Source organism: Amphimedon queenslandica, unplaced genomic scaffold, assembly GCF_000090795.2.
Source record: "Amphimedon queenslandica unplaced genomic scaffold, v1.1 AMPQUscaffold_13489, whole genome shotgun sequence".
In the NCBI taxonomy this organism is placed as follows: Eukaryota; Metazoa; Porifera; class Demospongiae; order Haplosclerida; family Niphatidae; genus Amphimedon; species Amphimedon queenslandica.
This window is the reverse complement of record NW_003546275.1, coordinates 238,286-263,305: the sequence shown is the minus strand read 5'-3', so window position 1 is coordinate 263,305 and position 25,020 is coordinate 238,286. Positions and strand designations below refer to the sequence as shown.

General features: G+C 36.3%; 9 protein-coding genes across 10 annotated transcripts; 5 read left to right on the top strand and 4 right to left on the bottom strand.

Annotated features, from left to right (window-relative positions):
• Positions 1-19: 19 nt before the first annotated feature.
• Positions 20-3,531, top strand: LOC105316916 (myosin-11-like). Its single transcript, XM_011412209.2, has 3 exons — positions 20-469; positions 610-718; positions 778-3,531. Exons 1-3 carry the CDS (start codon positions 73-75, stop codon positions 3,425-3,427), a joined length of 3,156 nt encoding a protein of 1,051 aa, XP_011410511.1. The 5' UTR covers positions 20-72; the 3' UTR covers positions 3,428-3,531.
• On the bottom strand, positions 3,477-6,880 carry LOC100641206 (ankyrin repeat, PH and SEC7 domain containing protein secG-like). Its single transcript, XM_003384601.3, has 9 exons — positions 6,251-6,880; positions 5,700-5,914; positions 5,289-5,543; positions 5,062-5,175; positions 4,865-5,001; positions 4,652-4,765; positions 4,388-4,598; positions 3,939-4,283; positions 3,477-3,813 (listed from the first exon to the last, which is right to left on the bottom strand). Exons 1-9 carry the CDS (start codon positions 6,841-6,843, stop codon positions 3,611-3,613), a joined length of 2,187 nt encoding a protein of 728 aa, XP_003384649.1. The 5' UTR covers positions 6,844-6,880; the 3' UTR covers positions 3,477-3,610.
• Positions 6,881-6,918: 38 nt separating this feature from the next.
• Positions 6,919-7,974, top strand: LOC100633757 (tubulin polymerization-promoting protein family member 2-like). The gene is made up of 4 exons (XM_003384542.3): positions 6,919-7,138; positions 7,195-7,342; positions 7,523-7,649; positions 7,770-7,974. Exons 1-4 carry the CDS (start codon positions 6,957-6,959, stop codon positions 7,862-7,864), a joined length of 552 nt encoding a protein of 183 aa, XP_003384590.1. The 5' UTR covers positions 6,919-6,956; the 3' UTR covers positions 7,865-7,974.
• On the bottom strand, positions 7,934-9,074 carry LOC100633885 (uncharacterized). Its single transcript, XM_003384543.3, has 4 exons — positions 8,984-9,074; positions 8,557-8,830; positions 8,362-8,503; positions 7,934-8,238 (listed from the first exon to the last, which is right to left on the bottom strand). The coding sequence occupies exons 2-4, from the start codon at positions 8,803-8,805 to the stop codon at positions 8,114-8,116; spliced, it is 516 nt and encodes a 171-aa protein (XP_003384591.1). The 5' UTR covers positions 8,806-8,830; positions 8,984-9,074; the 3' UTR covers positions 7,934-8,113.
• A 45-nt stretch (positions 9,075-9,119) lies between these two features.
• LOC100641078 (serine/threonine-protein kinase H1 homolog) lies at positions 9,120-10,834 on the top strand. Its single transcript, XM_003384600.3, has 3 exons — positions 9,120-9,975; positions 10,177-10,376; positions 10,449-10,834. The coding sequence occupies exons 1-3, from the start codon at positions 9,156-9,158 to the stop codon at positions 10,584-10,586; spliced, it is 1,158 nt and encodes a 385-aa protein (XP_003384648.1). The 5' UTR covers positions 9,120-9,155; the 3' UTR covers positions 10,587-10,834.
• On the bottom strand, positions 10,658-13,450 carry LOC100633629 (V-type proton ATPase subunit d-like). The gene is made up of 8 exons (XM_003384541.3): positions 13,288-13,450; positions 13,043-13,214; positions 12,588-12,766; positions 12,459-12,538; positions 12,324-12,401; positions 12,003-12,179; positions 11,852-11,929; positions 10,658-11,107 (listed from the first exon to the last, which is right to left on the bottom strand). The coding sequence occupies exons 1-8, from the start codon at positions 13,418-13,420 to the stop codon at positions 10,946-10,948; spliced, it is 1,059 nt and encodes a 352-aa protein (XP_003384589.1). The 5' UTR covers positions 13,421-13,450; the 3' UTR covers positions 10,658-10,945.
• Positions 13,451-13,537: 87 nt separating this feature from the next.
• LOC100633504 (regulator of microtubule dynamics protein 1-like) lies at positions 13,538-15,549 on the top strand. Its single transcript, XM_003384540.3, has 7 exons — positions 13,538-13,712; positions 13,831-14,157; positions 14,632-14,721; positions 14,808-14,951; positions 15,011-15,041; positions 15,092-15,231; positions 15,400-15,549. Exons 1-7 carry the CDS (start codon positions 13,584-13,586, stop codon positions 15,436-15,438), a joined length of 900 nt encoding a protein of 299 aa, XP_003384588.1. The 5' UTR covers positions 13,538-13,583; the 3' UTR covers positions 15,439-15,549.
• LOC100640954 (DNA replication complex GINS protein PSF2-like) lies at positions 15,463-16,819 on the bottom strand. Its single transcript, XM_003384599.3, has 5 exons — positions 16,706-16,819; positions 16,426-16,540; positions 15,961-16,060; positions 15,787-15,913; positions 15,463-15,733 (listed from the first exon to the last, which is right to left on the bottom strand). The coding sequence occupies exons 1-5, from the start codon at positions 16,793-16,795 to the stop codon at positions 15,620-15,622; spliced, it is 546 nt and encodes a 181-aa protein (XP_003384647.1). The 5' UTR covers positions 16,796-16,819; the 3' UTR covers positions 15,463-15,619.
• An 80-nt stretch (positions 16,820-16,899) lies between these two features.
• LOC100640830 (septin-7-like) lies at positions 16,900-23,924 on the top strand. 2 transcript variants are annotated; one of them, XM_019993768.1, is made up of 14 exons: positions 16,900-17,001; positions 17,534-17,538; positions 18,358-18,457; positions 18,689-18,798; positions 19,084-19,184; positions 19,279-19,413; positions 19,785-19,830; positions 19,905-19,976; positions 20,441-20,536; positions 20,727-20,875; positions 21,019-21,141; positions 21,224-21,359; positions 21,491-21,654; positions 23,660-23,924. In XM_019993768.1, the coding sequence occupies exons 1-14, from the start codon at positions 16,989-16,991 to the stop codon at positions 23,697-23,699; spliced, it is 1,290 nt and encodes a 429-aa protein (XP_019849327.1). In that variant the 5' UTR covers positions 16,900-16,988; the 3' UTR covers positions 23,700-23,924. The 2 variants fall into 2 exon arrangements, with proteins under 2 accessions (XP_019849327.1, XP_003384646.1); XM_003384598.3 differs by lacking the exon at positions 16,900-17,001 and having other exon boundaries at positions 17,259-17,538.
• The last annotated feature ends 1,096 nt before the right edge of the window (positions 23,925-25,020 follow it).

Below are 25,020 nucleotides of genomic sequence, written 5' to 3'. Positions count from 1 at the left end.
CGTACTTAACACGTTTTAATTTTCAATTTCAAATTTGCATTTGCAGCTGCAGGAGAGCTCGTAGTCGTATCAATGGCTACTGCTCCTTTGAGCGAGGTCGAGAGACTCCAAAGCGAGATTGAGACACTCCAAGATGAGAACAGGGCCTCGATAGAGCGTCTCACTGCCTTGGAAAATGAACTGGCCAGGAAGGATGAGATTATTCATGAGAATACTGAGCAGAAAGATAAGCTGTTGTTAGACATTAAAGAAAAGAAGAAGGAAATAGATCAGCTCCAGGCTAGACTCCAAGAAGACCAAGATCAAAAGAGGTCCTTGATGGAGCGCCTCTCTGCCTTGAAAAATGAACTGGATATTACTATTAACGAGAATGCGAGACTAAATACAGAGAAAGATAAGTTGTCAGAGCAAGTATATCAACTCCAGAATCAGCTTGAACAGGCCGAAGAAGAAGCCTTTAATGCGAAAGGTAAATTGTATTGTAAATTTTAAAAGTAGAGGTAGTAGTTCGATAATTTACAGCTGCAAAATTTATGCCACTTCACCTGTCTTTTGTAGTTTGTACACTTTAGTTACTCTACCTATTCATGCATTATGTATACATTGCAGGAGATAAGCAGAAACTCAAAGGTCATCTGGAGGAGATTCAAGTCAAATGCAGAGAAGCCGAGTCGGAATTGCGTAACTTCCAGAGCCGCATAAAAGAAGCAGATGCAAAGTAAAATATTAAACTATAATATTTATATATCTATTTATTATATGCCTTTTCCTTATCAGTATTGAAGAATCAGAAGAAAATTACCACATGACAATGGCTGAGCTTAAAGGAAAGACTGAACTAGTCATTCAACTAGAGAGAGAGTGTAAACAGATTAAGCTAGAGTCGAGCTCGCGTCAAGCTAATCTCAATCAAGCTCTCCTTCATACTAAACATGTCTGCATTCAACTTGAAGCTCGTAACGAAGAGCTCGAGGCTCACGAGAGAATGTTAATAGAGGAGAAAGAGGCCCTGGAGTCAAGATGCATGGAACTCTCAAGCCGTCTCGAAGGTCCTTGCCAACTCTGTAGGAAACGGGAGCATGCAGCAACAGTGACTATAATACCTTCCAACTCAAAGGATGACGAAGACTTGGATTCTATCCCACGCTCCTATTCCACCCCAGTCACTCCTTTTAAGACACTCCCAGAAGAGACTGAGGTCGATCGACTCAACGATGAGCTACTGAAAAAGAAACAAGAGCACGATTGCTTGTTTGAAAACCTACAAATGGTCTCAAAGAAAAATACGACTCTCAAGAAAGAGCTCAAAGAGTCCGAGAAGGCACTATACGAGTTGCAGAGTGTCTGTGACTCACTGAAAGACGAATTAGAAGTTGCATACAGAGAGCCTCGACATACTTTAGATTCCTCAATCTCTGGAAAAAATCCAAAACAGATACAGCAAGAGGCTGAGTCTTTAATGAAAGAGCTGAGCGGCATACAAATGCGTCATGATGAGTTATTAGCCAAGAACTCGTCGCTCAAAGTCGAAAAGATTGACAATGAGAGATCCCTAGAGGATGCTCATAGAAAGCTTGACAGATTGATGGAAGAACTACGCAGCTACCGGGAGTCCAGCAGCAGCAGTGATGAGGAGCCACGGTGTGACCAACACATGGAGACTATTGCAGCATGTAAGTCAGCATTAGATAAATCCAAAAAGGAGAGAGATTGGCTGAGAGAGGCAAACACAGAGCTGGAGAAATTGGCTGCAACACTAAAGGAGGAGAATGAGGCTTTGGGTACTCAGAACACTCAACTGCGTCTCACTATATCCGACAATGAGGCTGACAAGACAGCTATTGTCCAATTGGAATCAGAGCTGGAAGCTAAGGGAGAGGAGATTGTTACTCTCCAATCAAAAGTTGCTGTGGTGTCGAAGGAGAAAAGTGAGGTTCTTAAAGAAGACGAAGAACTAAAGAAAGCACTCAGAGAGTCTCAGTCCCAGAACCACGACCTGAACAACTCTCTCGCTAAATTGAAAGCCCAAAACAAGAGAGACCAGGAACTGGTGACTATCCAACAGAAAGAGATTGAGACTGAGAGAGCTAAAGCCACTCATATCAATCAAGAGCTTGCTGCTTCTAAAAGGGACCTTGAACTGGCTAAAAACTGCATAAAACGCCTTCAACATGACATAGAGAGCAATGCTAAATGCCATGATGATGTAGAAAACCAGCTCCTTAAATCTCACAACAAGCTTTCCCAGCTTCAGATGAGATTAGGCGAACTTGAAGGACTCAATTATGAGTTAAAGTCAACTCTCGAGAGTATGAAAACTCAAGAGACCTCACTCGTGTCTAAAAGCAACAGAAGCAAAATGAAGATTGAGGAACTGAACGAGAAGCTTAAAGCTACAGAGGAAGTCCTTGAAGAGAAGGAACGCGAGTTAAATCTTGTCATAAAATCCCGAGAGCAGCTAAAAATAGATAATAACAAGCTGTTGGAGCAATTGGATCAGCTCTCTCAAGCATTGATGGCGTCAAACAATGAGAAGGATTTACTGCGTGGTCAAATTGAACAATATGATACTGAACTTGAGGTAGCTCGTGCATCGCATGAACTCGATTTCAAAGAAAAAGAGGCAAAGATTGCGGATTTAAATTCTGCGATTGAGGATTTAGATTCCGAGAATGAGTCTTTAAATACGCAAGTGATCCTTCTCAAGGAAGAGATATCAGCCTGTGAGGAAAGGCTGAGCACTGTCAGACTAGATGCAGAGAACAAGTCAAGAATAATTGAGGACTTTGAAGAGAATGAAAAGGAATTGAAGATGGAGCTGCAAGAAATGACTGCAGTGAAAGAGAACCTCTTCTCACGCTCTGAGAGGCAAGAGTCTGATCTATTGAACCTAACTGAACAAATGAAACACAAGAGTGAGGAGCTTCGTCAAGCAAATAGAGAGATCACACGTCTTAAAGTAGAATTAAAAGAGCTCCAGCAGTCACACTCCAATGAATTGGAGCACTCTGTAGGACAATACTATAAGCTTAAAGAAGAGAATGATCATATTGACTGTGAAAATAGACACCTCCAATTTCAATTATCACAGGCGGCGAGATCTCTTGAAGACTTGGAGGATTGGAAAAGAGGTGTTGTTGAAAGAAGTGAGGAGCTGGAGAGGAAGTTAGAAGAGCGAGAGAGAAAAATTGAAGAGCTGAAGAGAAAAATAGAAGAGCTGAAGAATGATAAAGCCAGACTACAAAGAGAATTGAAAGAAACAAGACAACGCCATATGCAACACAAGAGGGATTACAAGCTTGCTGAGGATATCATCAAAAAAAGGAAGCAACTTGAAGATATTATTTATGAACCTGATACGCCGACTAGTGAGAGAATCGGAGAAGGCGTACAGCAATACAATATCAGCTCGACCAGTGGAGAATGATCACTTCTGCTATTGAAGAATGTACTGGATAATATTGACAGTGTCATAATGTCTTTAATATTAGGAACTTCTTATGTTTAAATCACTTATAAATCAACTTTAAACTGATCTAAAGTAATGAGGGATAAACATTTATGGTAGATTAAACTGTTCCTTTTATATATTAATTAGGAGGTGTCCTATTTAGAACCCAACAAAGGCATCAGGCCTCTTGAAAGCTTTAGATTCTTCCAGTTCCTTTTCGATATCCAAATCGACATCAGTGATGTACTTGATAATGTGTTTAGGAAGTGGGAGCTGGCTGGCTGTCCTGTATATAGAGCCATGCTCTCCCATGCTTTGTCTAATGACCCACTTGCAGGACTCTGCAAGACTCTTAACATTCACTACAAAAAAATAATTATAATAATGACACACTCAACTCAGCAATAGATATTGTGCATGCTATTATCATGCTGTAAATATCTTAGTCTCATAATTTGCTGTATAGCACACACTTCATTCAACCTACAAACATAATTCTCCATGATTGCTTTAAGGCTGGGGTCTCTTGCTCTCTTTGATATCTCGTAAGGCGTTAGGTTGTAATACCAGTCCAAAATGAGAGCATTCCCTCCCATCCTAAGGAGTTTAATAACGTGATCATTGAGCTCGTTTCGAGCAGCAAACTGCATTGTAATGTGAAACGGTGTATAACCAGATTTAGGTAGAGAGACATTGAAATTAGCCCCATGCTCTGCTAGTACCATGCAACACTCTATCATGTCGCGATCGGATATCATGTGCTCGAGATAAGGACGGAACAAGTGATGGAGTACAGTCCATCCATTTGAGTCCTTTGCATCTGGAGCAGCACCTGTATAGGAGGAGAGAGAACAAGATAACATCAACTGTATATCTACACTCTTGTTTAGTACAATCACTCAGTTAACTAAGAGGCTATATCATTATTTGCATTACCATTTTCTAGTAATAATCTCATGATTTCTACAGATCTTATCTTAGCTGACAGGTGAATGGGTTGTAGATTGGGCAGAGTAGGATGTTGATAGTTAACATCAGCTCCATTGATAATGAGAAGTTTAGCATTAGCCACGTTGCTAGCAGACAGTGCTTGAAAGAGTGGTGGGTTCTGGTTTTCAGGAATAACATGACTTAGAAGAGCTTTCAACTATTAAAAAAATAATTAATGTTGGTTCGTTATTATAATAAAGTCATTTTTACTTCATTCTTCTCCTTTGCTACTGAGAGAAGGTAAGCAAGTGAGTCCTCGTTACTACGAGTTGATACTCTGATTGAACCAGACCATGGGCCGTGATAACTTAACAGACAATATCCCTACAGCAAAGAGGAGTAAAGAGAGTGGGAATGTAAAAAAAAACTAATTGTACATCTCTCTCTCTCTCCTCCTCCACTCTCTTTCTCTGCTTCCTATACCTTATTATTCGTATGTTCAGTTAGTTTTAGTTTAGTTCTTGCAACCAATGTCTCCAGTGTGGCCTTACCAGCTCCGTGCATCATGGCTGTCATAAGTGGTGTATTGCCATCATTGTCCCTCTTGTCAATCTTTGCCTCTAATAAAAAATAATGAGTATTTATCATTACTAATAAATATTTATCATTTGTAGACTTACTAAATTGAGTTAAAGTTAGTATGATATCTGTGAAGTCTTTTTCGCATGCAATATGTAATGGAGTTTTCCCATTTTGGTCAGCATGAGGTGATGGTCTGCTTGAAGGAGCTCGCACTGTAACAAAAGATAAAATTGCAAAAATGTATATGTGCTTGTATTATAATGTGGATGCTTTAGTACAATATTAATTTAATGCAGACAGTGGATAATAAAACAAAGAGTCATACCTCTGTGAAACAGTGTCCTCAAACAGGATGAGGTCCTACTTGAAGCAGCCTGATAGATCATCGCACTAACAAATGTCCGGTCGTCTCTAATCTCTGGATGGAGCTCTAGTAGCCTCTCTGCAGTGTGGGCATCACCCAGCATCATCTTATTGGAGAACTGATCCTTGACCGTCTTTAGATCAATGAAATCACTGATCTTCATGTTCAGACAGCTCTTCTTGTATATTTCAATCTCAATATCTTCCAATTCAGAACCTTTAAAAAGGAATAATTCTTTTAAAATTGCAAACGAATTCAAAAGTCAAAATTCTAAATGGCATAAGATTAATATTGGGTCAAAAATAAGCCAATAAATAATATATTTTTTCAGATGCCAATATTAAAATTGAGTGAATACTAAAGTATACTTACAATCAGATGTTTCAGAGCTACTCTCATCATCCATCATCATTAACATTTGTCTCTCAAGGAACTTTCTCTCTGAATCGTGGCCTCCTTCTCTGGCACTATAGCTACTCCTCAACTGATACTCTCTGTACATTTCCATATACTCATACATGTGATGATACTGTGACCTGTGATCCATTATCCCATAGCCTCTCATCCAATCGCTTCTTTCCCCACTCCTAATGTTTTTACATAGTATTATTAATGTAGGTATGATAATAAAGTACAATATATACAACAGGCAACAGGAGACCCTGTACTAGGGATGGTCAAATTTTGCCAAAAATAAAAAGTAGAGAATTCTCAATTTTTGTAATTTTTTCTGATGCATATACATGTTCTTATGTTGTGTACAAAGTTTGAGCTGATTCCGATCAAACCTGAATTTTTTTATGAATTTTTAAAGTTGCTAAAAAATCGGGCCATATAAATGAATATTTTCGTTCAATACTAAACAGTCGGTCCATCGCCAAAGTTGCTAAAGTTTGTTCCACTGAAACTTTAATTTATCTTACCCGAGTCTCCCTCTATATAGCCTATCCCTGTATCCTCTCCTGTAATGGCTTCCTTCTGGCTCATACTCATTGTGTGGCATCATTCTTCTCATCATCTTCTCCTGTCTCCTCTGGAACATATGCCCCAGTCTCTCAGGGTCCGCATTAGTCATTTCGTCTTCGAGCTCTTTCCGTTTCTTCTGTCGCTTGAGTTTCTTTGTTTCGTTGAACTTCTCCTTCACTTTCTTTGCCTTTTGCTTGAGCTCCTCGATCTCTTTCAGCCGCTGCTTTCTCTCTCTTTTAAACCGTTTCCTTATCCAAGGGCTAGTGAGAGGGTTCTCAAGGTCACATTCTCCGATGTAAGCCGGTTTCTCGCCTTCTTTGACCCCATCGTCGGATTCCTCAGACTCTGCCTCGTACTCTAATTCTTCATCTTTCTTGTTCATAGCTTTACTACTTGAAGCTTCTCCTTCAACTTTGTCGGTTTCATGACTTCTAGCCACTCCCATTTCTTCACTTTTTTTCTTCTTTGTTTTTCCTCCTTCTGTCTCCATCTCCTCCTCCTCTTCCACTGGATCTTGTTTCGAGTTTCTCTTGCTATCACTTTTACTCATTCTTGAATATTTTAGCTTCCCATCTTTTACCCAGTAGCCCTTTTTGCCCCCCCTATTAGAGGTGTGGTCTCACTGGTCTGAAACTTTTAAAAACAAAAAGCTACTTTTTAAAGATGGCTTCTGCTAAAACGAGTCTAGAGGACGTCTTTCAGAGCTTCTGCTCCTTTGGTGAAGGACTCAAAGGTAGTGCTGCCATGGATAATGCCAAGTTTGCCAAGCTGACCCGTGATGTGAAGATCCTCGACAAAAAATTGACTTCAACCGACGTTGACATAATCTTTTCTAAAGTGAAAGCGTGAGGCCGAGCTGCATATAATTATTTACAAACCATCTTCCTCTCTTTTCTATTAGCAAAACTGATCGTAAAATAAACTTTGAGCAATTCAAGGAAGCCGTGAGGCTAATGGCTGACAAGAAATATCCCGGTGATCCGGATGGAGAAAGGAAACTTATTGACAAGATAACAGCAGGGAGTGGACCAAAGGTCCAAGGTGTTACAGTGAGTTTCAACTATTATAATCATAGATCTAAAATTGTATCGATTTAAGCATACATTTCGCATGCACTGCAGTTTTATTTTCTGTCGCAGTATAACTAGCACATATTGTCTAATCAGATTTGGTGTTTAGTTCATGTTACTCTTGGGAAAGGTTACTCTCTTGCTCTCTCTCTCTCATAGAAAACAGTCGATAGTCCTCTTCTTGAGAGAATGACTGACACATCAAAATACACTGGAACGCATAAAGAAAGATTTGACGAGTCGGGCAAAGGAAAGGGACTGGCAGGGAGAGACTCTTTTCAAAAAGGTACACACTCCATTAGTCTCAAGATTCCTTACATGCTCAATTAAGCCAATTATAACAAACATGTACATGTACATACATGCATGTAGATACTCATCAACACTTTCGCATTCTTCTTATTAGGAGCAGGAATGGCCCCTGATGGTTTTAGTGGAAATGCTTCGTATGTTCATGGCTATAAGCATGAAGGGACTTATGACAAGAAAGTGAAGAAATAATGAAAGAAATGACACCCCCTTATCTCATTATACATGCGTACTTATGCTATCCATCAATTTATTTTCTCATGAATGATTATCTTTCTTAGCTACAAAATACAATTATCATTTGCTGTTGTGTAACAATGAATAGAATAGATCTAGATGCACACCACTTGTAGGAAAAACTATAAGAAGTTATAAATGCATAAAGACTAGAAAAAATTAATGATAATTGTTAGTTGAAGATTCTAGGATGCTAGAAGCCTTTTAATCCTTTCCTTTGGTTGCCATGTGGACAAACACAGCAAGACCAAATCCAACTGCACTACCAAACAATGCACCAGTAGCTCTCATTGTTGACGTGGTGAGTGCCCCTGCTACAGCTCCACTACCTAGGAGTAGAAGTTTACTATTGACATAATTGAATAGATGGGCTAATAATACTATTATATTTTTAACATAACTGGGCTAATTATAGTAACAATGACATGTTGCTATTATTAGTTACAACTCACCTACAACACCATATGTAACAAGATCCATATGTACTTGCCCTTTGTTGTAACGGAGTCTGTAAGAGCGATCAAACACTTCTTCATAGGTAGCTTTACGTACTACAGCCCATGTAGCTAATGCACTGAGGCCAGCACCTATTAACTATAATAAAAAAGAAATAATAAAATTTTAACGAGCTCAGATCTAAAACTCACCATTCCATAAACTGATGCTTTTGCTGTGTGGTACATGATCTCCCTCGGCTGTCTCCTCCCACGGAAATAAAGAATGGGCGGAGCAAATAAGATGGTGAGTAGAGACCCACTGTTAGCGCCACGCAACATGGTGTGGCGATAAAGCTCAAAATAAGGATGAGGGATTGACTCATCAGTCGTGTCTGGTGTAGCTATCACTTTCTCTTTCTTTTTCTCACTTTTTGTAGTAGCCTCTTCCTTAGCTGCCATGATTATCTATTTGGACCTATGCCAACTGTAGAAAAAAAATCAAAAATGGCCAATAATTATTTTTGTGATGTGATTTTTTAATTATTATTGGTACTAGTTCAATTAGCATAAACACTGATAATAGCTCAGTAATACAAAAGGAAATGACTAGAAAGGAATTATTACAACAGGAACTCACCCAAAAGCCGAGTTTGTATCTGTTTGTATTGCCCTTGCTTTTCCTTTCAGTACTATGAGTAAGATGGCCTCTAGATTAGATTCCAGGTCCGCCCACCCAATCAGGCTAATGAATTTTTGCAGGATCAGGATAATAACAAGGATTGCATCTTACAAAGCAGACACACAGAGAGATGGGTTGCCTCTGCTTCAGATCCCAGCAGCAAAGAGCTGTAGTACCAATGGATAAGGAGGAAGATGATGCAGGCTTTCATGAGCTTAAGAGACAAGTTACCACCACATCAACTGCACAGGATGAGTTCCTCCACTCATCATGGCAGGAGGAAAACAAGGTCCCTTTTGCAAGGAGGCGACAGAGAAGCAGAGAAGAAGGAGGAGAGACTATATCTTACTCTAACTCCTTCATGAGCAGAACCAGTTTAAAGTTTTTCAGAAGGAACAGTGTTAGGCCAAGTCCATCAACAGCTGTACTACTCCAGCAGTCATTGTCCATGACAATAGATGGGAGCATTCTAAGGAAGTACAGTGTCCATAAAATAATAGGCAAAGGTGCTTTCTCTACAGTAATACAAATTGAAGATAAAGCAACAGAGAAGCAATATGCATTAAAAGTCATTGAAAAGAAGAGATCGTTTCATACCAACGTCCCATGGGAAAGAGAGCTAAACATACTAAAGAAAGTCCACCATGAGAGCATTGTCAATCTTATAGAGACTCATGCAACGACAAGTAAAGTGTATTTTGTATTAGAGCTAGCACTAGGTGGAGACCTGCAAAATAAACTGTCATCCATTGGGCATTTCAGTGAATCAAAAGCCCACTACCTTCTCTCACCATTGCTGGATGGATTGAGGTATTTGCATAAGCATGGAGTCACTCATAGAGACCTCAAACTCGATAATTGCCTCTTTAAGACGAATGACGAGGACTCGCCTATACTGCTGTCTGATTTTGGACTAGCTTATTTACAAAACAAAGAGAAAGAGAACGAGGGTATGTTGTATAGCTTTTAATAGAATGCATACGAAAACAAACGCATTGTACGTAATTATAGTTTTGCATAATCAAAAAGCTAGCCTTGGCATTCACCTCCATTATTACACCTTCTGGCACACACATCCACTATCACACACAATACTAGCCACACTTATACAATAAATAATATAAACTTGTTCGTGATCTTTTCATGATCAGGAATGCAGACAACTTGTGGATCAGCTGAGTACATATCACCCGAGATGCTGGAAGGAGAAGTGTACACAAACTTGATTGACATGTGGTCTTTTGGTGTCATTACTTTTGCTACTTTATCAGGGAAGATGCCATTCCAGGACGAGAACAAGGCAAAGCTTTTTCGGATGATACGGAATGCAAATTATTCATTCGATGATGATGTGAGCAACAATTAGATGACATAATTAAAAAAAGCGCACTGCTAATAATTATGGCTCTTTTTCTCTGTATAGATTTGGGATGCTGTTTCTGATGCTGCTAAAGACTTCATCTCTCAGTTAATTTGTGTTGAGACTCAGAAAAGACTCAGCGCAGAAGCAGCTCTCAAACACTCGTGGATAGTAAATGATGGCATTAATGCTACTTCTTAATTGTTTTATTTTGTGAATATTATGTTTATTTTTTATTTATTAAATCATGCAACATCATCAACCATGATGTACCTTTTCATGACAATAATAGTAAAGTTAACATCAACAAAATAAAACAATACCAGCATCAATATAATTACTCTGACTAATAATTAATTATAATAACAAAATTTAATACTTTAATAATAACAGCAAAAACAAACAATAATATAACATAATAATAGGCGGCAAAACTATTTTGAACATGCTTGCACACACATACACAAAACAGAAATAATAATTTAGTTTGATGCTATTCCGTTAGCTATCAATATTACTACAATGTTTTTGAAAACAATAATGATATTATTATTATTACGTTAGAATATTGGTATGTAGTTGTCTATTTTTGATCGCTGCCTCTGCGAGATACACTCAGCAATCCAGACAATGTTGCGGGACTCTTGCTCCATAAGCTTCATGTAAGAATAGAATATACCAAAGTGAAACTGATACATGAAGGACTGGATGTTAAGATGGACCTGAGGTGTGAGGGACAATCAGTAACAATGCTCTTGGTCACCCACAACATTAATGTGCAGTGAATTTCAATAATAGTTCCCATTAGAGAAGAACTATTATTGATGAAAACTGTGTACTACAGTACATGCAGGGACTTTGGTCGAATTTTGAGCAACTTAAAAAATTCGTAAAAAATCCAATTTTAATCGGAATCAGTTCAAACTTTCCACGCAATGTAAGTACATGTATATGCATCTGGAAAAATTATTAAAATGGAGAATTCTCTACTTTTCATTTTCGACAAAATTTGGCTGAAATCCCTGTACTATAGTACAGGGACTTTGGTCCAATTTTTGAGCAACTTAAAAATTCATAAAAAATCTAAATTGTATCAGAATCAGCTCAAACTTTCAACACAACATAAGAACATGTATATGCATCAGAATGAACTATAAAAATCAAGAATTCTCTACTTTTCATTTTTGGCGAAATTTGGCCAAAATCCCTGTACTATAGTACAGGGACTTTGGTCCGATTTTTGAACAACTTTAAAAATTCATAAAAAATCCAAATTTGATCGGAATCAGCTCAAACTTTCTACGCAACATAAGTACATGTATATGCATCAGAAAAAATTATAAAAACAAAGAATTCTCTCCTAGCCATTTTTCGTGAAATACCCTGTACAAAATTTTCGGTCAACTTTTTTAACAACTTTTAAACGAACACATTTGTTCATCACACAATAATTTTGTGTTACTCACTTCTCTCTCAAAAAACTTGTCTTCAAGGGATTTCTCGCCAGGATTGGTGCCTGCACCATTGAATATATTGGCATATTCCTTTAAAAGTGAAAAGAAAAAGAGAAGATAATAAAAGTAGGAGTGATACAAAAGAGAGAGCTCCTCAGCTTACCGGATAGCTATCAGCAACTCCTTTCACTCCTTCATAGTCCTCACATCTGGCCAGTCTAGTCAATCCATCTGGATAGAGCTTACCGCAGGTCGGGTAGAGCTTCTCCCTGTCATCTTGAGTTAGCTCGGTACCAAATGAGTTTATGGTGATGATGAAGGCTCTCCTGTCAGCCTCAAACTATAAAAGAAAGATAATAATAATTATTAAAATTAAATGGAACAGAAGTGCATGTAACTCATGCACACACACACACCCTCATACAATGTGCATTCATAATGTACAATGTCTTTTCTTCCTCTCTCTTCTCAGTTCCTTTCTTACAGCTAATAATGTTTGCATCACTTCAGCTGTGTCTCCACCAAGCGACTGACAGAACTTGTAAAAGTCTTCAAGATAAGCCTGAAAACATATTAGTAACAATTATTAAACATTATATATGTGTGATTGTTTGTTTACCTTGTAGAGGGCATTACGAATAATTTCAATGTTAAGCTCATTCAGATCGGTCTCAGTAATACAGTTCTTGAAGTAGGGACCTTTTATAATAATAATAATAATAATAATAATAATAATAAATCGTTATACCTAGGGGTGTGTCCACCAATACTGCCGAATAAAGTTCAGCTGGAGTGGTAGCAATGTTAATCGACTCCATTTCCTCAAAAGAGCCAAGTGGATGACATTTTGCACGTAGTTCTGCTATTTGTCTTTGATGGAGAGTACCCGTAATGAGGAGAATAATATTATCAATCATATAACTGTAACTAAAGAAGCAAACGAGAGAGAGAGAGAGAGAGAGAGAGAGAGAGAGAGAGAGAGAGAGAGAGAGAGAGAGAGAGATAGTTTCAATACAATGGAAGACAATGAAATGAATAGCACTAGGTATGTTCTCACTTTTACATAGCACATGCTCACTAGTAAATCACAAAATAACATAACAGCATTAAAATAGTGTTATAATTAATGCTCTTAAAAATTTGATGAACTACACCCACGCTTCTAATAGCTGCGTGTGACCACACCCAATACATGTAACGTACGTTATGTAATCAAGAAAGGTGGAGAGAGGTTCAACTGAATGGGCCCTTATGTATCGGAACTGTATCACCAAATGATTCTTGAGCTTCTCATCAAGCACTGTTACTGGTATAGGTGAGGGCTCACTCTGTAGAAAATTACCGTAATCAGTAGCAGCTAGCTGCATCTTTAGATCTATACCATATATGGATAAATACAGAGTAGAGAAATAGCTAATTTGATGTAGCATTGAGATTATGTCTTTTACCTTCAATGGTCTCACACTGAACAAGATTGAGGTAGTCAGTCCTGTCCAGTATCCCAGATCTGAAGCCTCGGAGGAGCCCTTCCAAGTATCCATGGCCCACGTTAAAGGTATACTCTGAAAAGTTGTTGCCCATCTTTCTTCTGATCTGTTTCAATGGTCATGTGACGTAGTCACTCCCATTTTTTACTCCGTACATCAACTCCGTAAACTCTAAACACGTGCTGATGTAAACAATGAGTGGGCGTGATGGTTAATATCATGTTCACACCTACAAAACCACCAAAATCAAAAATGCAATGTTACTAGCCAGACCTTTTCTGAGAACTATTATCGCTAAGGTCCCATCCCTTCCTTCTTTGTTGCACAGAGAAACAATCAGAAACTGGGCCAGCAGCAGAACTCCTAGGACACATTATTTCAAAAAGGTAGATCCAGCCACTGTCTGATGTGATTAATTTTTCTTGAAAAACTATGAATATTTTATATAAATTTGGTTTAAGCTACGCCTACATTAACCCCGCTTTCTCTATTTGTATTTTGTAGGGTGCACTGTTAGGATTACTAGCCTCTTCTTCTGTCTTTGCACTTGGATCTTATTGCAAGATGGCAGAATCCAGTAAAGATGACGACATAATTAAGCAAGCTGATGACCTCATGGCTCAGAACAAGATCAAGGAAGCTTATGATGTGCTCAATGCTCACAAAGATACAGAGAATCCTGAAATACTGTGGAGGTTTGCTCGTATCTGCTACAGGCAAGGGAAATACCACACTCCTGATACCAAAGAAGCTCAATCCTTGGCTAACATGGGGCTGGAGTATGCTTCTAAAGCTATTGCTTTAAATGACAAGTGCTATTTTGCTTATAGAGTGAGTTGAATTAAATGCAGCTGCATGTGCTAAGGGTTTAAAATTAATGGTCAAAGGATAGACAAGGACACTGTAATAACGTGATAATGAACATGATTGCTCTCACATGTACATTGTAGCAAGAGTTGATAATTATCTGATTGTAGTATTATCATGTACTTCTTTGCTGAAGCCTCTAGCTGTTTTTTTATCATCTCCCACTCATCGTATGCTTTTATACGTGTGGGTGTCTCCTTATATATATTATACATGTACATTGCTATAATTATGCATAGAGTGTTGGTAAAATCCCTACTACTTTCAAAAAGCAACTGAAAGTTAGTACTTGCCTACATAAGCCTGTGAATTAAGGATAGAATCAGTTCTCATATGACCATATTTAGTTAACATTATTTTTGTAGTGCTAATAAGAATATTAATAGTTATTATTATAAACAGTATATCATCTTTGGTATATGTTGTATTCATTATTAGTGGAAAGGTGTGCTCTTAAATTGGTCGTTGGAGTTTGAAGGATACAAGAAAAAGATCGAGAAATCTTTTGAAATACGTGAAAACTTTGACGTAAATTAATACAAGGATATATATGAACCTGTATTACATGCACATTAATTATAGTTAATTACTTATTATTATTATTTCTAAATTAGAAAGCTGCAGAGCTCAATCCTACTGACGCCTCTACTAGACATTTGATTGGTCGATGGTGTTTTGAGGTGGCCAACGTACCGTGGTACATGAGAAAGGCGGCCCAGTATATCTTTACCACGCCTCCTTCGTCCACTTATGATGAGGTATTGAGGATTATTTATAATTAGTATAAAAGGAGATATTATTTCTATTTATTTTTTAGGCTTTATCTTTCTTTCTAAAAGCAGAAGAAAGTATGTGTGGAAATACTAATTTATGTTTACTATACTTTTTATACTTCCAGTTAGTCCTGGGTTCTATTGCAGTAACTGGTTGTTCATTGGAAAGTGCTACTTGAATTTAGGGAAGAAGGATGAAGCAAGAGTATGGCTTGAGAAAGCAGCTGGTTATAAAAATGAAGTTTTAATGGGCGACGATAATGAGGTCAGCATGTGGTGGATTTAAAATAATTATTAATAAGTTACCACAGAAGGGTTACTCACTTTATTTAATGCAAGGTTTCTTGCTTTACACACAAGCCTATAATCCCATGTTTGTAAAAATAATATTATATCAACCGTATTCACTCTCTTCTCTTATTATTGTTATTAGGCTATAGAAGACGCCAAGAAATTACTGCAAACCCTTTAAAGACTCGTACAACATTTAGTAGACTAATATTAAAAGTTGTCAATACAACAATAGCTATATAATCAGTAACAGTATAATTATTATTTAAAGAGCATTAAAACTTCAATTAAATTATTACAGTATCTATACCTGCATATAATATATTATATAGCTATAATAAGAGCACATAAAAATAATAATATTATGTCTGGGTTGCGTGTTGGTTGGCGTGACTGCGAAGAATGTGTAACTGGTCAAGGGATTGAGTCAGGAAAGAACGCACAGAAGTGACCTCCATTGGCGTGAGGTTATCAACCTAATGATAATAATAATTATTAATAATCAATTCGTGTCACATGATTAATGTACCTTTCCATGCGTTGCTCTTTCAACAACCATATCGACAATACCCTTTTTTAGTTTAGCAGCCCTGGCGTCAGATATATCTTTAATTAGTGCCCGCACTTCATCAGGTTGTGTTATGTCGTCAGATGCACTATTATTATTATTAATTAATTGAGGGGTGTGGTTATGTAGACCTACTTGTCGAGGAGTATGGTGGCTATTTCAATGAAATGATTCGAGGGCATTTCAACAAAAAGCTCAGACTCTTTCTCATCTTGTTTCTTCTGGGTCAACATGTCTTAATTAAAACAGTAATAATATAAATGGGTCAACTTTAAACTTAATACTATAAAACGGTTACTATCACTACACACGATCACTCATTCTCTTTTTTAACAACTGTTACATCATTATCTAATACTCTAAACTTTCTCATAGTACCAATACGATGATATACATGTACATACGTGTACATATTAATCTCTCTGTATTTAAATATTTTAAATCTATTTATAGTAACCTGTTAGTTCCTTAATGATAATTCAATGTGTGGTATTGTATAACAATTACTACACTACAAATTCCACTACCGGGACAATAGTACTACCAATTCGACTACTAACTGTTGACAGGTGGTCAGTGTGAGTGTGTTTCTTTATTTACCGACATTCAACCACTCGGGCGGCTGGATATGACATCTTTGCTGCTTCTTAAGACTCACCGCTAGCCACAGTGGTACGGTCGTGGGCATAGATGGATTAAATGGTCCGTAGTCTCCCTAGCAATGTGTGTGTGTGTGTGTGTGGAAATACATAAATGACCAAAATAGGAAATAAATTAATATGTACTATAGTCTACTAGTAGATGCATGCAATTTTTGTTGCCATGAAAAAATATATGGTTAATATTGATAGAATGTGTGTAGAGTAAAGGTTTTCTTAACTGTTACAAGTGTTATCTTGTCCTCTGAAAAGTTTGGTACTACAGTTACGAGCTCTTTCTCTGCAAGAAACTCAATTTCATTAAAATCCATTGGATGGAGAGGGGCGTAACCACCTGGTTATTAACCAATTAATAAAATAATTAATTAAGTAAAATTAATTGAGCTGGCGGTCACGCTGATTTCATAGGTCTCTTCGGGATACTCTCTTTGCTATCTTTTCTCTTGAGAGAGAATTTTAAAGTATCTTTATCATTATATTTGTCCCTTAATTTCCTTAGGCGACATGTCTCAGGGAGGTGAGTTTTTTGGAGCATTCTAGAGCTCTGTTTGGCTCATTTATGGCTGTCAGAATTCCCTAGGGTCGTTAGGGAGGAGTGAGAGAGGAGGAGAGGGAGAGAGACAGCGAGCTTGCAGCTTTCTCTTTTGCTGGAGAGTGTCCAAATATCGGAACAGATACTCCATTCCTTGTCCCGTGTGACGGAAGAAGCTCATATAGTAATCCGATCACATTCCTTTCATAGTGATACCGTTACTCCCACACACTTTTTGATAGAGGGAAGATATACCTTCTCTCTTTCTCGCCCCTGTCAGCCTGTCTCTGCTCCTCTCCCTCCCTCTCTCTGGCCACTTCTCCTGTCAAAAAGGAGCCATTAACAAGTGTTTGGCAGCCATTTATAGTCAATCAGAGTCCCATTACTCTTGCTTGTTTTCTTTTGTATTCACTTGTGGTTTGTCTGTTATTTACTTCACACTTTACCTTTCCCTCCCTCTCTGTTTATTCCTTCTCCTGAAAAATGTCTCGCTATTTGGCAAAATGGACTGTATCAGAAAAGGTAAGAAAGTCGGTTTAAAGCTTCTTCCATTTTTTTATATTGTCTCTCTGTCTCTTTTTATACTGGTTATGCCAGTGATTTTATCAAAGACTAAACAATTTGTTGTTTTTATTTGTGTGTTATTTATAAAGAAAAACTTATAAAGAAAACTCATGCCCTTTTCTAATAATACATATACATGTACTTTAATTTGTTTTTCTTGCCTTTGTAATTATTATCTTTAGTTGTGATTGTTCTCTTTTTGCATTATTAATTTGCTATCTCCAAAAGCTTTTAAATGCAAGCATCATAATTGTACTCTGTATCTTTAATTGATAAAATGTACTATTAATTATTACGTGTGATTTGAACATGATAATATTTAAGAAAAGCTGAATATGAATTGCTTTCAAGCAGCTAACAATAATTGCATATATTTTTAAAAACAAAAAAATATGTACAAAGCTAACAAAAAATTCATTTCATGGAATAGCAGTAGTAAATTGTTTACACAAAAATTTCTGTCATGGCTGTAGGTAATTTCATTAGTCTCTGGTTAGTTGTTTATAACATTTTGACAAATGAGTTTTGCTGTTCGTAAATCTAATTTGTTCCTCCCTTGTTGCTAACAAATTGTAATGTCTAGTGTTATGAGCTTAGAGAGAGCATATTAGGCGTGCTGTTATGATTTTATTAGTTTTGTAAAGTATTGTTGGGTATGTCAATAATTAATGGTATGTTTACATTTGGAGTATTTGACGTTTATTTTATGAAGTACATGGTATTTTCATGAGAATTATTAATATCTTACATACCCCCCCTCTCTCGCTCTCTCTGTAGGAAAAAGCTGAAGTCTCTTATGTTGGATATGCCAATCTCCCTAACCAAGTCTTTAGAAAGGCTGTCAAGAGAGGCTTCCAATTTTCACTAATGGTCGTAGGTATGCCCTTGATCTTACTACCTTCTTCTCTCTCTTTCATTTCTAATTCCCTAATGACATCTCAAGATGTACATATGTTCAGTAAATGTAGTGGTGTTGATACAGCAGCATTCATATACATCATTACTTGTATCCATCTTGTCAGAGAGGGCTAATTATAGTTAGCTAGGCCACCTGCATATCTTGATTGATCATTTGGTGACTATATAATTGTGTATATTATTTTTTTAGGTCAGAGTGGTCTAGGAAAGTCGACTCTCATCAATTCATTATTCATGACTGATCTTTATGAGGACTGTGTTTATAGCCCCTCTCCCCAGAGGATGCCGAGGACAACAGAGGTACTTCTATTTAATGCCCGAATACATGTACATATACATGGACCATTAGACATTGATGGTAGTTAGTGTATTCATTGAGTTTCTAATTAAAGTACAATGTACATGTACTTATACTCGTAATATTTGTGATTCCTCACCTAATGACTTACTCATGCAGTCATTCTATTGATGATAGACTAGCACACACACAAACTAATGCATCATACTTAGAAGTCATTAGTATCATGTTATTAATGTAGATTTAATGTGTATTTAAATCCATATACTTTCTCTCTTTTTCCCTAGATCAAGGAGTCCACAGTTTCTGTTGAAGAGGGCGGAGTTAGACTAGAGCTCACTCTTATTGATACTCCAGGCTTTGGAGACATTGTTGATAATAGCCAATGGTATGTATCTGTATAGTGGGCCTAATGCTTTAAATATATATGGGATAGCTTATAGAATAACACTTGTTATTACTCTCTCTCTCTGTCTTTCCAGCTGGAGGCCAATAGTTGATTACATTGACTCAAAGTATGAGAAGTATTTGAATGACGAGTCAAGAGTCAATAGAGGCTACACTGAAGACTACCGCATCCACTGCTGCCTCTACTTCATACCTCCTAATGGACACGGGTAAGATATGGGCACATATCAACAAGACTCTAGGTTGAATTCAATTTATATTTGAATATGATGTACATGTACATATATTCCTGTGCCTATTGCATTTGTTTGTTAGCAGTTTACATTATGAAGCTGTATGCTAGCTGTGCCTTAATGTGCTTAGGTATTTGTATATTAGTCTGTGTGTGTTTTAGCTTCATTGCCATAAATGGTTGCAATGATTGGGTATTGCACACGTGTGTTCTAATTAGAGTGTAAGTGTGTGGGCTCTTATTGGAATGCTTTGTGTGTAGGTGTAGGTGTGTGTGTGTTTAATTTTTATTTTATGGTAAATTGTGTGTTATTTTATTTTATTTATCCTCCTCCTCTCTTGTGTTTAGTTTGCGTCAAATTGATATTGAGTTCATGAAACAGCTCCACAACAAGGTACGAATGGTATAATATTGTTTTACTCTGTACCTCCCTATGATTATTATTCACATTGTCACTCATTCTCTCAGACTAATATTGTTCCAGTTATTGCTAAAGCTGATACCTTCACTCCTGAAGAAGTTGTCAGGTTCAAGAAAGTGGTAAGCTCATTATTTGTATTGTACAGCTAGTACTTACAGTACATTATACATACATGTACATTTATGACTTTAACATCAACCCCAACACTAAACAAATAGCCTTTACTAACATACACATGTATATCTCTCTAAACCCACTGTGTATAGTAGTACATATACATAAATACATGTAGGTTTTGCTATTAGTGCCTTTATAATTACAATGATGTTATTTTTGAATTTTTAAATATTAGTATAATAATAATAATAATGTTGCATACAGTATCTGAGGTATTTGTGTTAACATGTGTTGTTGGAATTGTAATTATTTATGTTTGACTATATTATACTATCATCTTATGTTGTGGTATGTACTTTCTGCTTGTACGGCTCTGACGATCGTTTATTTTCTCACAGTTTTAGGCCATAGCTAATCATAGCTAATCATTTAGTTGGTGCATTTTTGTAAATTTAATTTATTTTAGGTGCTACAAGACATTGCTGACAACGGGATTAAGATATATCAGTTCCCTGACGCCCAGCTTGACGAAGAGGATGACGCTGCTAATCAAAAACTGAGAGTGAGTTAATACATTAATTTTATATATACACACACACAAACACACATAAGAACTTTGAATCATGAAATTATTAATTATTATAATTATTAACTGTTGTTATTGCTTGTTTTAAATTTAATTTATAGCATTATAAACGAGCATATATTTAAATGTTTTATTTATTTATATTATTATTTATTTTATTTAATAGGAGGCAATCCCATTTGCTGTTGTTGGGAGTAACACTATTCTGGAGGTTAATCAAAAGAAGGTGCGTGGGCGTCAGTACCCGTGGGGCGTGGCTGAAGTTGAGAATGCCGATCATTGCGACTTTACCACATTAAGAAATATGATAATCAGGTTAGCTTTTTTATACAATAATCATTTCTTTTTCATCTTCTCCATTTCACTTTGTACATTATGCATCTCTGCTTTTCCTTATTTATTTATTTATATATTTATTATGTATCTTTTTATTTTTTTAACTTTATTTTTATTTATAGAACTCACATGCAAGACCTCAAGGACATTACCAATAATGTCCACTATGAGAATTATCGCTGCACTAAACTTGCTAACGTCAGCTCCGTCACCGGATCTGCTACCGACAAGATTGCTCCTTCACGGTAAGAAATAACTAGCTGTCTTCCTTTCCTCTCTTTTTCCTTCCCTCTCTTTAAATATTTATTTATTTATTTATATTTTTAGTGATCCATTGGCTCAGTTTGAGGTGGAGAAGAAGGAGCACGAGAAGAAGATGAGGAGAATGGAGGAGGAAATGGAGGACGTCTTTGAGGTCAAAGTCCGCGAGAAACTTCAAAAGCTTGAAGACATCAAGCACGACGTGAGACCAAAAAAATATAACTAAAAAATAAAGAATAGTTAATAAAAAAGTATTAAATAAAAATAGTAAATAAATAAAATTAATATTAAATATTGAGATTAATATATTGTGTTTTCATTGTCCCTGTATAGTTGAATAGGCGTAAGGAGGCAATGACACGAACCATTGAGCAGCTGGAGAGAGACTTGAATGAGAGCAAGAGACAGTTTGACGAGGACAAGAGACAGTATGACATTGAACAGCAAAAGTACATGGAACAAGTGGAGTCTCAAATGAGGCAGCAGGCACCAGCAAAGTGAGTGGGCGGATTACTAGTATAATTAATGGGTGGGGCTAGTTTTATTAATGGTGGTGTTAATTAATTGATGGGTGTGGTTATTTTTAATTAATGAGTGGGCGTTGAAGGATTAATATTAAATATTATGCATCATTGTGTGTTTGAATGGGAAGAGAGGCTCTTTTGTTTGATTGCTGACAGATGTTGTTAAGTTAAAGGTGTTAATCAGGTTAATTACATTAACAGTAATTACTGTCTGTCATTGACATTGCGTCGTTTATGGATCTCTTGTACTGAAAACCTTCTCACTCATTGTGTGTGTGAGAGTGTAGTCTATAGTCCAGGGTGTCATAAACTAATAATTGGGATAGTTGTATCCCATTCAACTCTTTTGTGAGCTACATAACATAAGAATTAGATCAGGGAATGTATGGAGTACATACAGTATAGGGACTTTGGTCTGATTTTTGAGCAACTTAAAAAATTCATACAAAATTCAATTATGATCGGAATCAGCTCAAACTTTCTACACAACTTAAGAACATGTATATGCATCAGAATGAATTATAAAAATCAATAATTCTCTACTTTTCGTTTTTGGTGAAATTTGGCTAAAATCCCTGTACTATAGTACAGGGACTTTGGTCCGATTTTTGAGCAACTTTAAAAATTCATAAAAAATCCAAATTGTATTGGAATCAGCTCAAACTTTCTACGCAACATAAGTACATGTATATGCATCTGAAAAATTGTTAAAATGGAGAATTCTCTACTTTTCATTTTCGACAAAATTTGGCCGAAATCCCTGTACTATAGTACAGGGACTTTGGTCCGATTTTTGAGCAACTTCAAAAATTCATAAAAAATCTAAATTGTATCGGAATTGGCTCAAACTTCCTACACAACATAAGAACATGTATATGCATCAGAATGAACTATAAAAATCAAGAATTCTCTACTTCAAAATCCCTGTACTATATACATATAGTTAAGGGGACTTCTGTGTGCTGTGCAGCAAGTGGTGAGAAAGAAGTCAGTCTAATGTTATTGAATTAAACTATCAACTCTTCTAAAGTTTATTATTAACCTTGAGACTGTCTGGACCAACCCTCTAGTTTACACAACTGTATGTGTGCGTCTATGGTGGTATATGCAGGTATAGGGTTTAGTGGTAACCTGGTATGTATTAATAATTCTTTGGTTGGCGTTCATAAGTCTTCAGTTTCTTTTGTTGCTGTTTATTGTGGCATATCAATCACTTTTTCCTCTCTGTCTCTATTAAAATAATTATAAAATACTAATAAATAACTCAAGCGTGTTTGGTCGGTTAATTAAGCTGTTTATAATATTGTTTAGTTTAAAAATACATTTGTTGTTATTTATCGTTGTTCTGGTCCTTTAAAAGTGTAAATAGTGTATAACAATAAAGTTGTGATTTGTTAGTATTGAGACTATTATTAGGACGATTCCAGTGTTAAATATTGATTATATTAAACTGCTAATCCTATGTTAAATATACCCCACACTATACTTATAGACGTGGTAATTTACTGCTTTTATCTTGTCCACTTAACAGTGTTTTGAAATCTTAAATATATATTATTATAACTATCTTGGGCAAAAGCCCCTTTTTCATCATAAAAATCATATATTGTGAAATAAGCCACATGTTCTACATGTACAGTGTATATGATGCTTGAGTTGTATTCATTCATTAAATGAAATTAATAAACAACGTGTCTTGGCAGCCAGTGGATGAGATGGTGTTCTTTTGAAGTGTTCCCTTGAGTGTTGTAGTGTCTGATAGTTACTGTTGTTCTATTGTATGACCTACTGACACTGATCAGCAATCAAGAAAGCCTTTGTACCTGCTTGCAACCACTAACATTTTCTGATATCTTTCTTTGCTTTTATACATCTCTCTCTCTTTCTTTATTTTATGTGTTTCTCCCATCTTTCTTTCATTATCATTGTTTATGCTGTCCTCCATATTTTATTTGAGTTTTTTTGTCATTTTTAACAGAGGGAAGAAAGACGATAAATCCGCCAAGAAGAAGAAATAAATTATGAGAAGTTTATTAGACCACACCCTTTTCTATGGGTTAGTAGCCCATGCAATTAGTTAATTACACATTATTATTATTATTATTATTATTATTATTATTATTATTGTTATTATTATCATTATTATTATTATTATAGTTTATTGTGAGACTCAAAAGCACTACTCTTTATTATTTAAGTTAGTAATCAAAAAATTTTTCATTTAGTTTCATTTTTATCAGAGACCAGAATGTTAACAACCTCCTATTAATTTTTTGTCTCTTTCTTTCCCTCTCCTGGCATTCTCTCATCTTATTATTTTTTGTTATTTTGTTTAATGTTATTATTCTTTTGAGTGAAGTTATCTTATAAAAAAAATTCCTTGTCTGTCTTCATCGGTACTGTTAAGTTTGCCTCTTTCACTCTTCATTGGTACCATAATCTTTCACTCAATCCTGACTCTTTCCTTCTCTCTCTCTCTCTCTATTAAAGATTATCAGTAGTACAACAACAGACGTTGGACATTGCTACAACCTACGTGTCTGTATTATCTCATTCACATTCATGCTCAATTGGTTCTAGCGTAGTACTACGTGTACTCATTCATAGTAATGACATGGAGGTTTATTCTCCTGCTAGTAATAACAGGAGTAATGCCAGAGTGAATGGGAGTATGATACTATCGCATTTATAGGTGAGGATTGTTGTACATGTGCAAGCAAGCTTAGCGCTATTTTGTGTACTGGTACTTTATCTGTAGATATGCATGCATGCGTGTGTGTGTATGTATTTAGACATGTTGTGTACATAGTGCATTGTAAGTGTGTAATGAAGTAGGAAACCTAAAAATGTGGCGTTATCCTTTGTGTGTTGGCACTACATGTATATATGCTAAGATTGGTTTGCTTCCTGAGATATTTCTTATGAAGAGAGAGAGAGAGGGAAAGAGAGTCATCATTTATTACTCTTTTAAGTTACTACATCCATACAGTACATGTATGTGTATGTACAATTATAATTCAATCAAAGTAGTGTCTACTATGGAGTATAAGCACACAGCAAAGAACCTGAAGGCTACTATACATCTACAGTGTACTAGTACATGCATATGTCACCAGCACTTCTTTCTTTACATTAAAGTTACTTGTGTATGTCCACATAATTATTATCAGTTCATGTATGTATACATGTATTACATTATCCTGTTTACATTTTCCACTTTTACTTTTAATAAACTTTACTCTATAACAACAATGACTTGCTCATTCTTCTTGTGTACTTAGTCTTGAGTATTTTGCAATACAAAATACTGAATATACTAAATTGTGTATTGATTCTTGT